At 36.7% G+C, this 17,223-nt stretch overlaps 2 protein-coding genes and 1 non-coding gene across 3 annotated transcripts; 2 read left to right on the forward strand and 1 right to left on the reverse strand.

Annotated features, from left to right (window-relative positions):
• Positions 1-3,478: 3,478 nt before the first annotated feature.
• On the reverse strand, positions 3,479-8,153 carry LOC103436499 (putative leucine-rich repeat receptor-like serine/threonine-protein kinase At2g14440). The gene is made up of 9 exons (XM_008374934.4): positions 7,975-8,153; positions 6,854-7,412; positions 5,848-6,311; positions 5,485-5,620; positions 5,279-5,350; positions 5,107-5,175; positions 4,950-5,021; positions 4,769-4,837; positions 3,479-3,835 (listed from the first exon to the last, which is right to left on the reverse strand). Exons 1-9 carry the CDS (start codon positions 8,048-8,050, stop codon positions 3,787-3,789), a joined length of 1,566 nt encoding a protein of 521 aa, XP_008373156.1. The 5' UTR covers positions 8,051-8,153; the 3' UTR covers positions 3,479-3,786.
• A 511-nt stretch (positions 8,154-8,664) lies between these two features.
• On the forward strand, positions 8,665-8,737 carry TRNAR-CCU (transfer RNA arginine (anticodon CCU)). Its single transcript has one exon. It is a non-coding gene; the product is annotated as a tRNA-Arg (tRNA).
• On the forward strand, positions 8,690-10,535 carry LOC103436498 (uncharacterized). The gene is made up of 8 exons (XM_008374933.4): positions 8,690-8,846; positions 8,936-9,042; positions 9,297-9,363; positions 9,483-9,605; positions 9,695-9,778; positions 9,887-9,979; positions 10,078-10,171; positions 10,272-10,535. The coding sequence occupies exons 2-7, from the start codon at positions 8,975-8,977 to the stop codon at positions 10,162-10,164; spliced, it is 522 nt and encodes a 173-aa protein (XP_008373155.1). The 5' UTR covers positions 8,690-8,846; positions 8,936-8,974; the 3' UTR covers positions 10,165-10,171; positions 10,272-10,535.
• The last annotated feature ends 6,688 nt before the right edge of the window (positions 10,536-17,223 follow it).

The following is a 17,223-nucleotide window of genomic DNA, read 5'->3' on the forward strand; positions in this document are numbered from 1 at the left end:
ATGATCTCATAAGGGATTAGAGAATGATCTTAGGGTAATTTAAAAAATCCTTAAAATTTTGGTTGTTGATGACAATAATCTCACTGTTTTCAATTTGAAGTTCCAGGTTGATAATGGACTTTTTACGTATAAAAATAGAATTATACTAAGTCTTACTAGTACTTGGAGAGATAAGATCTTCACATAACATCATGCTACTCCTACAGTAGGCCATGAAGGTTTCTTGAAGACATATAAAAGAATTTCTAAGTGCTTTTATTGGGAAGGGATGAAAAAATTTGTTAAAAATTTGGTTGCGTGTTGTCCTACCTGTCAACAAAACAAGTATGAGACACTAGCTCCTCCAAGATTGTTGCAACATTTTCCTATACCAACCAAAATTTGGACTGATATATCCATGAATTTCATTGTAAATCTTCCTTCTTGCAAGGGTAAGACTATGATTTGGGTGGTGGTTGATAGACTATCTAAATATGCCCACTTTATTGCTTTGAGTCATCCCTATTTTGAATCTATGGTTGCTCAACTTTTTGTTGACAACATCTTCAAATTACACGGCATGCCTAAGTCAATAAGAAGTGATAAGGATCTAGTTTTCTTAAGCAAAATTTGGAAGGAATTCTTTCACTTTTAGGGCTCTTCTCTTTGTTATAGTTTTGGTTATCACCCACAATCAGATGGTCAAGTAGAAGTATTAAACAGGTGTCTTGAGGCATAATTGAGATATTTTTGTAACTTGCAACCCAAGAAATTGGCTCTTTGGCTTTCATGGGCTAAATGGTCTTATAATACCAATTTTCATTTTGCAACAAAGATGACATCTTTTGAGATTATGTATGGTCAAGATCCACCAACAGTTCATGCATATGAAAATGGGTGGATCAATCTTTAAAGGACAAAGATAAAGTTATGGCAATACTTAACAGCAATTTAAAAAAGGCTCAGTGCAGGATGAAGGTACAATCTGATAAGCACATGTCTGAAAGAGTATTGAATGCTGGTGACCGGGTTTACTTGAGATTAGTTATATACCAGCACATGTCATTAGCTTCATCCATTCCACAAACTTCAACCAAGATTTTATGGCCTATTCCAAATTTTGTCTAAGGTGGGATTTGTAGCTTACAAATTACAGCTGCTTGAGCATTTTAAAATGCATCATATCTTTCATATATCTTGCCTCATCACATATTCTGGAATTGTGTAGGATGTCCCAATGGCAATTTTAGACCATAGAATGATTAAGAAGAACAATACTGCAATTATCGAGGTGCTAGTCCAATGGCAGAATCATTCGAAGGAGGATGCCATTGAGAAATTGTACTAGGATCTAAAGCTCAAGTTTCCAGAAGTGGTGCATTTGTAATTGTAATGTTGTTCTGTGCTGCATAAATTTTCTCTTAGTTGTATTACTTGTCAATAGTTTTGCACTGCAATTTTTGTTGTTGTTTATTGTTGTTTGTTTTGTTGAGAGGGTACAACTTGTGTTTCAAGCAGGGGGGGTATTGTTAAATGCCAGCTAACATCATCTATTTGTGACAAGTGTACAATGGATATGAATTGGTCATCGGTTGTTAGAGGTAGTTATTTGGTAGTTACTACAAGTAGTGCATTGTAATAGAAGTTGAACGGTTAATGAAAATGTTGTTAGCATTCTATTAAACCATTCTCTGTGCAATTACGAAGATGTAGAGCAATGAATCTATCATATTTCATCATACATAAGGATAATTAGAACATTTCATTCTCTTTGAAAACTATTTTTTCATTCATATCTATCAAAAAACTCGACAATTATGGTAACAAGTGATGAACTCTCAATTCATATGAATGATGAAAAGATCACAAAAACAAGGGTTGTATGAAGACTTGCCCAAAATCTAAGGCGCCAATGTAAGGAAATTGAAACTTCATGGCCTATTTTAAAAATCACAACAAACATAGAGAGTGCAAAATGTGGTTAACCTAAACGATATAGCCCAAGAAAAGAAAAAAAAAATGAGAGCTCGTTGGATTGGAATTTCCATATTTGCCATTAAAAATTTCGATCTGAAATTGAAATTTTTTTTGAAAAGATTAAATAGAAATTTGAATGCATATAGAGATTAAGAAAAATTACTAATATTCCAACTAAATTTTTCGAAATATTTCAAACTTATTTCGATTGAATATTATATTTTTTTAATTGCTATTTACTAAATTATGTAATTTCTAATTAACTTTGTATTTTATCATGGTCATTGTTAGTTTTAGTTGCATTTAATTCATTGTGTTTATACACTTAAATAAATTAAGAGGATGAGAGGAGGGGATTGAGTTAAGCTGCACAATGGGCTAGCCACTAAGTAGGAATCGAATTCAACACATTATATAATAATACGTCATTACCATTTATGTAAGTCGAACCTGAGACCTCACTCATAAGTGAAAAAATATTGTTAGACTAGATATATAGTACAAGTACAAATATTAGTAAAGAACAATAAATTGTACATAATAAAGTATATGAGAATATGCTTGCTCTTTAGACCTACCACATGGAGATAATAACTACAGAAATATATTCTTCAATAGTAAACGAAGATATATATAATCCATTATATATATTCTCTCTCTAGTTCTTCACATTCTGCTTACACCTAGCAAATCTAATAGAGAGATATATTAAGGATGAAGCGACTGGCTATGCCTCCGCGTTCATATTATGCAGGTTTATAGAAGAGTAACACTTGTGTTCAAACTTCAAAATAGCAAATGACAAGGGAAAAAAAAAAAAAAGGAATCTGGATTTTAATGTGATAGAATAGGTAAGCTGGTTGTAAGTTGTCTTAGACAGCTTTATTTTAACTATTTGCAAACTTTATATATACTAATCCAATCACTTAACGAGTTATTAGATTACATGTTTAATGCATCGTTTGTTCAAGTTTTACTGTGATGATAGTCAAATTGCACCTTTCTTAAGTTTGAGTTCTTTGTTTGTTTAGTTGATTTTCGGAAGATAATGACATCGTGCCTGATCAGCAAGATAAAGTGTGAAAGGATTTTGTCTTTACATTTGACATGATTAACAACGCGATGCACGCATGAACTTAAGCTTTTGGAATCCAATGATTTTCAAACATGATTAGCATGCATAGTAATGTTGTTATTCTACTATTCCATCGATATGCCTCTTCATGCACATGACGTCATTGCACATGAAAGAGGGTGTTCGTAGATTCCCTGGCTCTATTAACATTTAACAGCAGCTCTTTTATTTAGTGTTCCAACAGAGTCCCCCGAGATCCTTTGCAACTCTAACATCAATTCATATGATAATTATTCTCATAGTTGTCTCTCCAAGGCCCGACTTTTGGCTGAATCGAATCAGAAATAGGTGTTTCCAATTTCAATCCAAAAAATTTCGGAATGAAATATCATATCCCCGATTTTTTTAAACAATGTAATTTAACAGAACAAAATAAGACTAGCTATCGGGATATCAATAGTTATGCACTTTGCCTTTCATAACGTTCTCATTAGTAATTAAGTAAATTCTGTTCAACATGTTAGTGGTGAATATGTTACTCATATCGCATATGCTGCACTTGGTTTGTTTGTTTTACAATTATGGTCTGACATTTTGAGAAATTAGATGCATGTATAAACATGAAGACCTTCCTCCAACCACATTAGTATTGAAGCGGGGCTCATACATCTCACTCTGCCGTCTCTCCACGTTATGGTGATCCGTTCCTGTCATTCGACTCTTGTAGTCTGATTCCAGCGGCTAAAACTTCCCAGTCACATGTTAACTGGAGATTCTGGTTCACTGTCAACCTCATTCTTCAACCTGAAATATTAACCACCATAAGTTGCAAAAGAACCATAGCCTTTTCTTTTAGCAGAATAGAAAATAGGAAAAATTAGTATCCGGTCCCTAGTTTTTATTGTTCATTGACTAACACCTTATTAGTTTTCAAATTTTGATTCAAGTCCTTAGCATTAATGTGATAATGAATTTACATGTTTATTATATAATTTTTTTAATATAAAAATTAGTAATTAATTTAGGGTTTAATACTCACACCTCTATTAAACTTCTAATTAATTTTCAATTCAAACATTTCCAAAATAATAAAAAATTAAATTAAATTAAGTTTGTACCTATTAGTTTTTTTTTATATATAAAAAGATTCTCAATTTTTTAATCTTAAATGTACCCATTCATATAATTTTTCAATTTTTTTAATCTTAAATGTACTCATTCTCAAATATATCAATTTGTTATATGTAAAATGTACCCTTTTTTTAATATAAAATCCATTCAAATTTTTTAATCCATGTTTAAACTTATATGGGTACATTCTTTTTCGTTGATTTGAGAATGTATCCATGTTTTGGTACAATAACTTTTTTTTGTTAATTTTGGTTAATGTACCCATACATATATATATACACACACAATATAATAGAGAGAATAATTTAAATTTTATTATTTTTAATCCCATAAATTATGGGTTTTATTTAAAATCTCATTAATATAAACAATTAAAATTTTCAATTTTTAATTTTTAATTAAAAAAATATAGTAACTTACATTATTACATTAATATCAGGGACCTCAATAAAAAACTAAAAACTAACAAGGTTTCAATCAAAGAATATTGATAGATAGGGACCGCATCCAAAGTGTCCCTTCTTATATGTTCTGAAGATGATAGAATGCATAGAAATTGACCCATTTTGGGGGAAAGAACTAGAGATTAAGGTTGTTGTTTCTTACTGAATGTTTATCTTTGTATTCTGCAGCGTCTCAGGGACATCACCCTCAAGCTTGTTATCCTGAAGGAAACTGTAAAACCAAAGCAGGTCACCAAAGTAGTTAGTTGCTGCCGTAGAATGTCCCGAAAATTGAATGATTTATTATTGGGTAACTATTTGATGATGGAAGACCATATACTCACATCTCGCGAATTTTTGGAAGTCGGCCTAATGATTCAGGAATTGATCCTTCAAGCTGGTTTTTCTCCAAATGCCTTTATCATAACAACAAAAAACCAGAGTTAAGGTTTAGCTATCTAAAAGAATGAAGAATGAGATAGAACTTTAAATATAACATACAAACTCTGCAACTCCTTCAATGAGCCCATTTCTGGGATGTTGCCTAAAAGTTTGTTCCCCCCAAGCCAACTGTAAGGAAATCATTCCATTAAACACGCAAGTTAGGAAGCGATCGTGACAAGGCAAGCCAGTGAACACTGGTAGTGCGACTAACAAGTGCATGGTTACTTACATATGGTGGAGTGCAGTTAAATTTGCTATGTTCGGTGCCAGGGACCCGGATATTCCAGCGCCGGTTAGATTCCTTCACATAATAGGAAAACATTCGACTGCGAATCAAATTTAAATCCCCTAGCATTAATCATTATCTAGGAAACATCTAATAATTATATTATTATATCTATACTCAGTCGTGCCATAAATCCTTGTGAAACTCACAAAGTTATTACTCGAAAAAACTTCCCGCCATCACATGTAACACCAGTCCACGAATTCCCTTCAGGCAGACAAGGATCGCCACTCCAATCGGGAGGTGGGTTGTCAAAGTTTCTTCTCAACTCATTCATTGCCATAACTAAGGAACACCAAAATTAAGGGTCAAAATCAACAAGAGAAGATGGAGTGTTTGATAAAAATGGGTTAGCGATTTTCGCACTCCCGTTTCACCTCCTGCACTCTGCCCTTTGATTCTTTATTCATTTATTCAATCCTAAGGCTATAAAAGGAGGGAGGAGTGCAAGAAGAGAAAAATGGAGTGCGCAATGACTTCCCTAAAAATAATCTTAGGCTTGAATGAGATACCATCTCTAGGGAGAGTCATTCCTCCAAGAGGCAAGACCTGCAAGATCTCACCAGCACTGATGACAGGCCCGACAGGTACCCCCTGACCTGGAGTCATGACAATCTCAGTCTGCCCGGATAGAGGCCATTTTGGGGCGTAAACTGTCAAACCCCTGGTGGTAACATTGACATTGGAATAGAAGTTCTTGCCGTTGATAGAAACATTGAAGACTCTCCAACTAAATGGACTTGGGTTTCGGTTGTCCTGGAAGTATAATGCAATGTAGTAAGCTGCACTGGGGAGTGGCCAGGATGGCCATTTGACATGCAATTGCTTCCCTCGACTTGTTGTGATAGAATTGTGGAATGCTTTTGCTGGTGGGACGTTCCAGAAATCGGAGGGAGTTACATTGGCCTTGCATCTCACAATAGGGTTCTGGTCCATTTGTGGTTGCCATAACCGGTTGAACTTGTCATCTGGAAAGCTAAGTTCATATTTTACATATTCAACATCAGATAGTTCAAATTCTTCAGCATGTATATAATTTTCTGGTTAGTTCTTCATTTATATATATATATATATATCCTACCACTTAGTTCAAAATCCAACATGTAAACTTAGGTTGGTGTAGGATATGTGAGTCACTTATGAATACATGAATCACATTGTAGATTATGTCACTGACATAGGTATCACTCGCCTATATACAATTATTAGACATGTAATCTACAACGCCGATCCATGAAAATGTTGGAACTTCAGACAATTTTATCAGCAAATGTGACACGAGCAGTATCACAAGTACCATATAATTCCAATGAAATTTTTTCGGATAACTTTTTTTTGCCGCATTATCTCTATTAAAGGTGAAACGTGACTCCCAAACTCTCTCACTAGTACGTACCTACACCTAGTCACACTTCCATAAGAGATCTAGTTTACTACGTATAGTCGAATTGCATAGCTCTTAAATCGTAAAAATGCAGCAAAGGAGAGTACTAATTAAATAGGGAGTCGAGTTCCTACCCAATTATGTCACCTTCAGACGTTCCAAAGCTACTCCTAACCACCGTGCTAAGTGCATACTTGCTAAAATCTGTGGTATTGTACACTGAATCATCCAAGTACTCCAGCTCAAGAGCCGAGATAAAGGGGCTAGAATCCGACCCCGTCATGTTATTCCTCGCAAGGCACACACTAAATGTCTTCGACTTGGCATGCACCACAATTTCATAATACGAGCTCAACCCATTGGCATAGTCCTCCGTGGTGTTAACCACACTCCATTTAGTCCCCTCCACAATCTGATCAAATACCGGAGGCTCCTTCCCGCCATCAAAATTGCCATAATAGTACGTGGTGCGCACGAGGTACTTCCCACCTTTGATAACAGGGATAGAGTAGCAGTACTTACGCGCGGACTTGTTGGGGAAATAGCGCAATGTGGCGAGTATGGGGACAAGGTCTTCCTGTTTGATGGTGCTGGTGTTTCCTACCAATATAAAGCCCTCGTCCGTGGTGTACTTTAGGTTCCCTACTGTTACGCTCTCAGACGTCGGCCCAGCTCCACAGTTTAGGAGGTAACCTGCATTTAAAGACATTAATTTGTATGTATAGCTCATAATTTGGGTACTTCAAGTGTATAGTAAGGGTGTGCTTGTTTTATAAAATGTGTGGGATAAAAAGTGTCAACTGCTCTTTTTTCCACATATACAAAAATCTGTTGAATTAGTCGTGTTTAAAATCTGCGGAGGTTTTATTTCACTCACATTTTCAATAATACGAAACCAACATACCACTGAAGAAGTAATAAATAAAACATATCAAATTGCATTACCAGAAGTGGGAGTGAAATAAAACCTTAGAAAATATTGAGTTTTGGTTACGTCCAAAAACGTGAGTGAAGAGAGATGATAAAAAACATTTGCAATTCAAAACAACTCTAACCCTACAAAAAATTGGATTATGCTTGTTTATAGAGACAATTAATCCTAGCAAAACCCTAATTCTGTCCAATCAACAATATCACAAAAATGGTAGAGTTGGTTATGTTTGGGATAAAATAATGAACAAGCAAGAACCCTAAAGCCAAAATTAATGAGGAAAATATAGGGTTTCATTAAAAAAGGAGGATGTGTGGTACCAACCTCTAGGGTTAGGTTGAGAGTGGGCGAGGAGAGGGATGGAGACTAGCCATAGGAGGAAGAGGAGGCAGAGGGACATGTTGTCCGGGCAAAACTTTTCACCCAGAAAATAACACAGGACACAAAATTTTGCAAAACGTTTGCCAATTTTTTTTCTTCCTGCTAAAATTGACGAATGGGCGCCAATGGGGGGAGGTTGGGGATTGCCTGGTTTTGGTTGCCACGTGGAAGGCTGTGCTTGAAGATAGACACACAAATGTTGACCAGGTCAACAATTTTCATTTAAAGGTCCGCTTTGACCGTTAATAGTAAATAATATGTTTCTTGAGTCTTTGTTTCTATTGGATTCTATCTTATCGTATCATATTCTGATCTACGATATTTGAGAATCATCGTCGACACTTTGACGTAGGTTCGTGATAATCTTTTGTTCCACAGTCTGAGGTTATTTACAACTATCAAATTAAGAATTCTCAAATGTACTAGCAAGTGCATCAAAGATACAATCATCGATTCGCCTGAGAGGCCACGATTAGCGCGAACAAACATATTAATGACGAGGAACACATTTTTGCTATGTTACCAATACTTGTACTTTGTTATTCTGCCCCAGCCTGGCTGAGGAAGAATTATGGGCGTACTATACTTAATTAATTCGTGATAATATACTTTAGTGGATAGATTGACAAACAAGCGCCTGTAGCTCAGTGGATAGAGCGTCTGTTTCCTAAGCAGAAAGTCGAAGGTTCGACCCCTTCCTGGCGCGCTATTCATATGTTTTGCTCTTTTTTTTTTGTTTGTCCTCAATCGAAATCTGGTGCCTCTAAAACCCTAGGAAGTGGCAGAGCAGCAGCCAGGAAATATATCAACTGCTGGTAAAAATCCATCTGCTGATTTTCTTTTTGATTTTTTGTATTCAATTCAGATAAGAAATTTAAGCTTCAATTCAATTGTTTTGTTGCAGATTTGCAGTGCAGAAAGTCCGGAGCTTGAAGACGCAACAATGAAGGAGTTTCAGGTCAATGGGAACACCCTCTCTCTTGCTCTCTTCACTGAAGTCACCAACTCCAAGTACTCTCTCTCTCACTCTCTCTCTCAAGTTTTTACTTTCTCATGCAAAATTCTCCAACCCCAATTTTGTTCCCCTGGATTTTCCCACCAAAACCTTGTTTAGCTTGAGGGTAAAATTGGGTATTTCGTTACCAAATGCCAGTAGGAAAATTTTGTTTCTTTTTCGGGATCGATGACGGTTTTCATAAACAATTTGAATATGATATCGAATTATCGATGCTATGCCAGGGCCTAATAGAGTCGTTATCCTGCAGGGAGCTTCTTGATTTGATGCAATCAGGGACACTAAACCCGGAAGTTGCATTCCTTAATGCTTCACTTGTATGATTCCGTGTACTTTAACCGCCTTTTGTTTTGCCTTCAATGTTGTGTACTTCTTTCTGCTGAGATGCTTGTTATTGCGTTTCTCTAATGTTTGCCATTGTCCGCAATGGAAGCAGATCCCGGATGTTTTCCCTTTGCTTGCAGCTGCACATAAGACGCTCGTATCTAAGTCCCGAGAGTCATTGACGACGCGCACTCTTCATTCTGAGCTTGTTTACAATTACTCGGGATCCAAGCATGTAATTCTCTACCAATTAACTAGTTTGCTTTATGGTCTATTGCTTCTTTTGCTGCAAATATGTAACCCCTAGCTTTGATCGTGGCTTAGATCACAGAGTCCTTGAAAAGATGTGGCATCTCTGAAAGCTCGACTTATGTGCTTGCCGCTCGTTTCAATGCTTCTTCTGAGGAGGTAAGATAGCTGTCTCATGGAAAGCCTGGTAGATCAAGCGTTGCATTGCTTCAGTATGTCAGAAGATTGTTAGCCATTCCGATTTTAATATTGTTCGTGTTATAATAGATAGAACAAAAGGCAGTAGAGAAACTTGTCAATGGAAAAGAGATTGACCTGGAGGAGTTAGCAGCGAGAGCAGATCAAGCCCAAATACAAAAGGTATACATGTATGTTGGTCTCTTTTTATAGTGGCAATGAGTTCCATTGCGATGGTGTTTCTAGTTAGTGATCATCGAAACTATTTTTTTTTCTTCTAGCACTATAAGATAACAAGCGTGGAGCTAGGGATATCGTCACTTGCCGATGCTATTACGTGCAGGATTGCTTCTCGCGATGCCTTGTGAGAAGAAGGTCGAAACTTGTTTATGTTCTATCTGTTTTCCCTCAAGTTTTCTTGTGCCCGACTACTTTGATAGATTACATCTCTGACTAGAATGAGGTTGATGTTCAGGGAATCGAGGGCAGAATCGCAGAGCTATGTTTGTAAGGTGGCAAAGGAAACAGAAAAGCTGTAGCTTATTATTTCTGTTTGGGCAAATTCAACTGTCTGCTGTAATATGTAGAATACTTTTAGGCAAAGCCGAAATTTGGAAGACGTGATTATGATATAGCCTTCATCCGGTAATGTAATCTATGATTAATTTAACCTTAAATTGCAGTGATAATGTGGTTGTAAGTTTTGTGACCTTCTATTAAGTCGCCTGATATTATCAAATGGAAACCTGCAACCAATGGTTCCTTTGTGCCGCTTCTACTTGAAACGAGTCAATGAGATTCGTTGTTGCAAGCCTCTCATGATTTGGTCTAGGTTTGTGCAGTTGCCACAATCCGTCCAAGAACGAGTTTTATTCTGCCTATGGCGATTAGAGCTCGACCAACTGCTATAAGATGCAAAGGTAATCTCCCCCTGAATGTCGGCAGTTAGCCCATCTGTGTTCTTTCTTCGTTATTATCATGTTAATGATACTATGGGTACTTGTTTTTCATGTGCTCTAACACACTGAAGGAAATGGTGTCGTCTTATACAATACTCCGCACTCTCTACTCATTCATATGGCTTCTGCTAAGTCGTGGAAATAAAAACATAAAACAATCGTTGGTTGTCAAAGAAATTGGATTGGATAACTCACTAGATTCAATACGTAGTAAGTACATTCGCCTCAGCACTCAAAAGTCATATGTTCAACTTCATCCATCCTGAATATCTCACAAAGTTAAAGTGAGAGATTACGAGGTTCGTCATTCGATCTTTTACATATTTTAAAATTTGAATTTTATTGTCGTGCCAAAACTAGCTTGAACTTGTGTGCAAGGGCCAACACATTACTACGACAAACTATCATGATCCACACTTACCAAGTGTATGATTCTTTATCATTACCGTAACTCATTACTCCACGTTCTCTCAAACTGTAACAACTTCGAGAAGTACCCTTGTCTTCTTTGGCAAACAAATAATAATATATGTTGCTGGACATTTGTGTCCGTTCACGGGTGCGTTTGGTACGTGGGACGGGACGGGACGAGGCGTTCCGTCGCGCGTTTGGTGCGCCAAAAATGGGTGGAACGGGCTGTTCCACGGGATAGATTTTGGGTGTTTTTGCGTTCCACCTCCCCCCTGGAACGGGTTTGTTCCACGTCTGTGGAACACAATGTTTTACCATTTTAAGACAAATATACCCCATGTCTTTTTCAAAAATTACACCTTCGTTCCGTCCCGTCCCGTCCCGTCCCGTTCCGTCCCGTCCCGTCTGCGTACCAAACGCACCCTAATTGGTATAATTGTTAGGTCATTGATTAAAATTCAAGTTCATGTCAACCCATAATTGTGCGTAACATCCCATGAAAGTTATGATATTTTCTAATTGCTTATGTGATTTTTATATTTATCATATCGTTTAATTTTTTGCTATTTTGCGAAACCATCACGTTAAGAAGAATCACCATGGTGCCATGAACCCCCTTAAATCTAAACTTATGCATATTAAATCGAAAATAGTTGTTTGTGATTTTTGGTGATAAACATGTCTATATCATATGGAGGCTCCAATGATGCCTCAATCTCTATTGCGCAAAATCCTAGCAGCTTTGTTGCAATTGGGCTTCCAGAAGTAAGCCCAACCCGACGGCCAGAAGGGCATCCCCATGCATTCCAGTCAAATGCCAAATTGCCTTTTCTGTCAAGAGCCCAACTCATATTTTAGTCGAATATAAAACCCGCATTCCAGTTGAACGCACAATTTTTTTACTTTCCAGTCAAAACTAAATTCATATTCTAGTCGATTATGTGAATAGCCCAAATAATTCATTCAAGCTACATGAATTGAGTTAATTTGTTTTGAGTTTCAAACTCACTTGACTTTTTACAAATATTTCCAAGTCAAGAAGAAACAAAACACGAGCCCAGTTAAACCCATTAACATGTGCCTCATTATGAGTTCACATCTTTAATCCAAGTTCACACCCTTAAGCTCATATTCACCGAATGAAAATCCGAATTTTTTTTTTCCAAACCAAACATTTAATCCGGTTTTTACATCTATTTTGATTAAACTTAAAGTTTTAATCCACCTATTTACTGGCAGAAAAGATGTCAAAATTGAACAAGTTGGACTTTACTACTCTTGATATCTCTGGCACTAATTACCTCAAATGGGCCCAAGATGTCAAGATACACTTCAAGGTGAAGAAGTTGTCAGAAGCAATCCTAGATGATGCAGCTGATGAGTCTTCGAAAGCTAGGGCCCTCATCTTCATTCGGAAACACATTGCAAAAGCCCTGCAAACCAAATTTTTGGTTGAGGAAGACCCGAAGTCCTTATGGGAAGGCCTAATGGACTGTTTGATCACCATAAGCTGTATTCTTGCCTCAATCAAGAAACAATTCGTATAATCTCTGCTTCCATGACTTTAAGATTGTTGACAAGTATGTCTCTGAAGTCTGCCGAATCCAGTCGATTATGAAGTTTTGTGGTAAAAAACTCATTGATTTCAACTTGCTGGAAAAGATCTATTCCATCTTTAGTGCCTCGAATATTGTGCTACAACAATATTATAGAGAGCAGAACAATTAAAGGTTCTCAAACCTCACAACAATTTTTTTCTAGTTGAGAAGGACAACTTGCTGGTGCAAAACTATAACTCTCGACCTACTTGTTACAATGGTGTTCCATTGCTTGAAGTCAGTGCGAATATTTCCAACGGAAGGACAAGGAATCGAGTCAATGAGAAGGGCTAATTATCCCAAGGTTTGAATAATAACAAGGGGAAAGGCAAGCAAGATTCGAACCAAGGGTCCCAAGCTTGCAAGAAGTCTAGAACATCATCGATAAGGTTAATCGTCTTAAACCAAAGAACAAGCCGAATCTTTAATTTTGCTATGGTTGAACTGATCACTAGCTAGCACTTGTTGTGCTCTACTGATGTTGTTGATCTCCATCACAACTGTCGTAAAAAAAAACCAAACTTGCTGAGCATGACAATTTGGAAGCCGAAGCTGTGTAAAATGACACGGTTGTAGTCGTTTCAGATTTCATTGAGCAACATGACTGCTAATGAATGTGATTGGCATGTTGCCAACTTAGAGTTTTCCTTAATGTTTTTGGATAATCTCTATTTTACTTTTGGATTATTGGCCCATTTTGGGAAACTATTGGTTTCTTAAGCCCTTTATGGTTATTGTTTTGTTTCTTTTGAAATTTTTATTCTCAAATAGTTTAAGCTGATAAAGTTTACCTTGGAAAACTTGTTGTGTGACTTAACTTAAATTTTCATAGGAATGTCCCACGAAGTTGATTGTTTGGCAGTTAAACAACACACACTGGTTTATGTAACCGCGTTTATTTCCTCAATTTCACGCCTACTGTATCCTGATGACAACAATTGGTGGCCCTATGTAACTAATGGAGGGGCATGGCAAGACCCAACTCATGTTGCCCAATGGTACTTTGGTTACCATTAACGAGGCCTTATATCCTTCCCGTTGCGATCGAACATTGTTGAGTTTTAAGGACATCCGAGCGAACAAATTTCATTGTGAAACAATGGAAGAAAATGGCGTTCTTTATCTTTGCCTCACTTTCACTTCATGCAACCAAAACCTAATCTTAGAGAAGTTGAAAGCACTCTCATTGGGTCTCTATAGGACAACTATCCAAAAGATCGAGGCAAACCTAGTCATTCGCCTGAAGCCAATTGATTCGAACACTTTCCAACTCTAGCATGATTGGACACCCTGAAAGGGAGTATGACGTGTCCCATAATTCATGCATCATCCATTGGTAAAGATGAAATACGTGATCCTGTCAATTACATTATGTGAAGCTTGAAGCCATCTTATGAAAATAGCTATAAAGAGCACACCACTTTCTTAGAAAGGATCCAAGGAGATATTTATGGACCAATGCAACTGCCATGTGGACCTTTCCTCTACTTTATGGTTTTAGTTGATTATCCACAAGGAATGCTGCATTTGCAAGATTTGTTGCCGAGATCATTAAGTTGAGGGCATATCACTTAGATTATCCGATAAAATCTATAAGACTAGATAATGCCATGAAGTTTACATGGAAAACGTTTGACGATTATTGCAAGAGTTTGGATATTGAAGTTGAACATGTAATCACTTCTGTCCACACCCAGAATGGCCTAGCAGAAGCGTTTATCAAACATATCTAGACGATAGGCCAAACCTTGGTAATTGAGGTCCAAGCTTTCGGGTTTTGCTTGGGGTTATGCAATAATGCATGTAGCGAATTTGGTTAGATTGAGGTCCACTAGTATCCAACCTTTTTCTGCACAATAGTTTGTGATAGGGTACATGCCAAATGTATAATGCGTGTTTGGGTGTCATATATGTGCCAATTGCGCCGACATAACATTCCAAAGTGGGCCCTCAACGGAGGAAATTGATTTATGTTGGTTATGTGTCCCTTTCCATTATCCATTACTTAGAACCCTTAACATTAGATTTAATTACTACCTAATTGACTAATTGTGACTTTGATGCTTCAATTTCTGTTAGGAGAAGGTCACACTCGTGCTCTCAAAAAACGTCACCAAGCCTACCATAACCACTACCACCACCACAAATGCACAATCCCACCTTACACACCATCCTTACTGTTGCCACAACCAACAAAAATCTAAATTGAAAAATTAATTAAATTGAGGACCTAATAACTAAAATCCCCAAAATGGCAAATCGGGTGACTAACAAGCATAAAAAAGAAATAAAAAAGAAAACAAATTGGGGGATGTTGTAAATATGATGGGTGTCCACACTTGCCACTAATCCACTAAGCTACAAGTGGGAATAATGTTTGCCAAAGCTTGCCTCATACGATTCTCATTTTCTATAAATACAATCCCACACATCAAAAAAGGTGGTGAGGTTTACGGGTGAGAAAGGAAGGAAAAGAAAGAAAGAAAAGAGAGGAAGGCAGAGGAAGAGAGAAAAGAGAGGAAGAGGAAAGGAGATAATAGAGAGAGTTATCTTAATACTCTTATTATTTCAGATTATAATGAAAGCACCACTGCTGCCCCGATGACGTACTCTAGTCACACTGACTGTAGAGGAACCTCGTAAATTTTGTGTCTTGTTTCATTTATTCCACTGCACCCACTGTCGATTTTACAACACGTTATCAGCACGAGAAGCTCTCATATCAGTGGAAAGCACAACGCCACAAATCCTGTTCACCTTCTTTAGCTGGAATCTCACAGATAAGAAAACTTTTTCATTTCATCTTCAAATATCAGTACAATTGATTTTCTTGAAGCAACTATATATATTGTTGTATGACTGTATATCATCATTTGTAGAAGCAAAAGAGTACAGACTCAAAATTCGTAGAGAATTTGACAGCCATGTAAACAGCATTGGAACGCTAACTTACGGACCTCAGATTGAAATATTTTCTTCTTGAAAGTTGTTCGTTTGCTCAGTATCTACAACATATCAAAATTTCAGAAAACTTTAACGGTGCGATCGTCGCAGATGTCTGAAATACCAAACCAGTTTCCAATTTTCTGCAGAAAACTGGACAGCCACCTTATGAGTACCAAAACTCCATTTCAGTAGCTCAAATCAAAATTGTTTTTTCAAAAAAGTTATTTGGTATCTTCTTATCCATATCATACTAAAATTTGAGCTAAATCTAACGGTTTGATCTTCTCATAAGTTGCAGACACTCTTGACTCCAAAACTTATGGGAACCGTTTCGACTTTTTCGAAACTCACCGGAGGAGGAACACCAATTGGAATATATTGTTACTATTATTTCCTGAATAACCAAAATGACTTCAGAACTGTGAAATAAAAATAAAAATAAAAGGAATAAGACAAAAGAAGTGACAGACCAAGAAAAAGAAAAAGCAAAAGATGAGGACTTAACCATTGCATTTTCTGTTTTGGCATATTTATGTGCATGGTGTTGGTTTAAATCCCATGTCACAAGTTCTATTTATTTAAAGCAATTTATTTACAGTGGGTAGAATTATTACCCTTTGCTTTAAAGCTTTGATATTTATGTGCATGGTGTTGGTTTAAAGCCCATGTCACAAGTTCTATTTATTTAAAGCAGTTTATTTACAGTGAGTAGAATTATTACCCTTTGCTTTAAAACTTTGATATTTATGTGAATGGTGCTGAATCAAAGCCCTTGTCACAAGCTTTATTTATTTTAAAGAAATTTATTTACCATGGACGGTTTTACCGCCTATTGCTTTAAGTTTTGATGGTGCTGAATTAAAGTCTTTGTCACAAGCTTTATTTACTTAAATGCAATTTATTCATTATGGCTGGAATTACCGCCTATTGCTTTAATTTATTTATTGTACTTACCTTTTGTTACGATAAGTATATATAAGGCTCAAACTTCCTTGATCAGATCAGAACCTGAAGTTTCTTAATCCTCATCATATAAAATGATTGGAAGTTCCATCACGCAAAAAGATCAGGTATGAAGTCCCTTCATCCTGAAGATCAGGACATGAAATTCCTTGATGAGTATCGTAAGTTTGATGTGACGCAGTGCCTCAACTTAATTCTAATAAAAGCCATAAGAGTCTCAATCTATAGACTATTTAATAAGGACCAGAAGTTCCTTATGTCCATACTCAAAAATGATTTAGCAGAAGCATTTATTAAGAGGATGAAATTGATTACCCGCGCTCTGCTCATGAAAACGATATTGCCAGTTTTGACATGGGGACATGTCATTTTACATAATTCACTATTAAGTTTGGTTGAGACCAGTTACCAACCATCGATATTTCTCAGTACAACTTGTGTTTAGGCACCAGCCAAACATTACACATTTACGAGTTTTTGATTGTGTTATCTATGTGCCTATTGCACTGCCACAACGTACTGAAATGAGGAATCATCGCTGATTGGGCAT

This window comes from Malus domestica, chromosome 05, assembly GCF_042453785.1.
Source record: "Malus domestica chromosome 05, GDT2T_hap1".
NCBI classification, from domain to species: domain Eukaryota; kingdom Viridiplantae; phylum Streptophyta; class Magnoliopsida; order Rosales; family Rosaceae; genus Malus; species Malus domestica.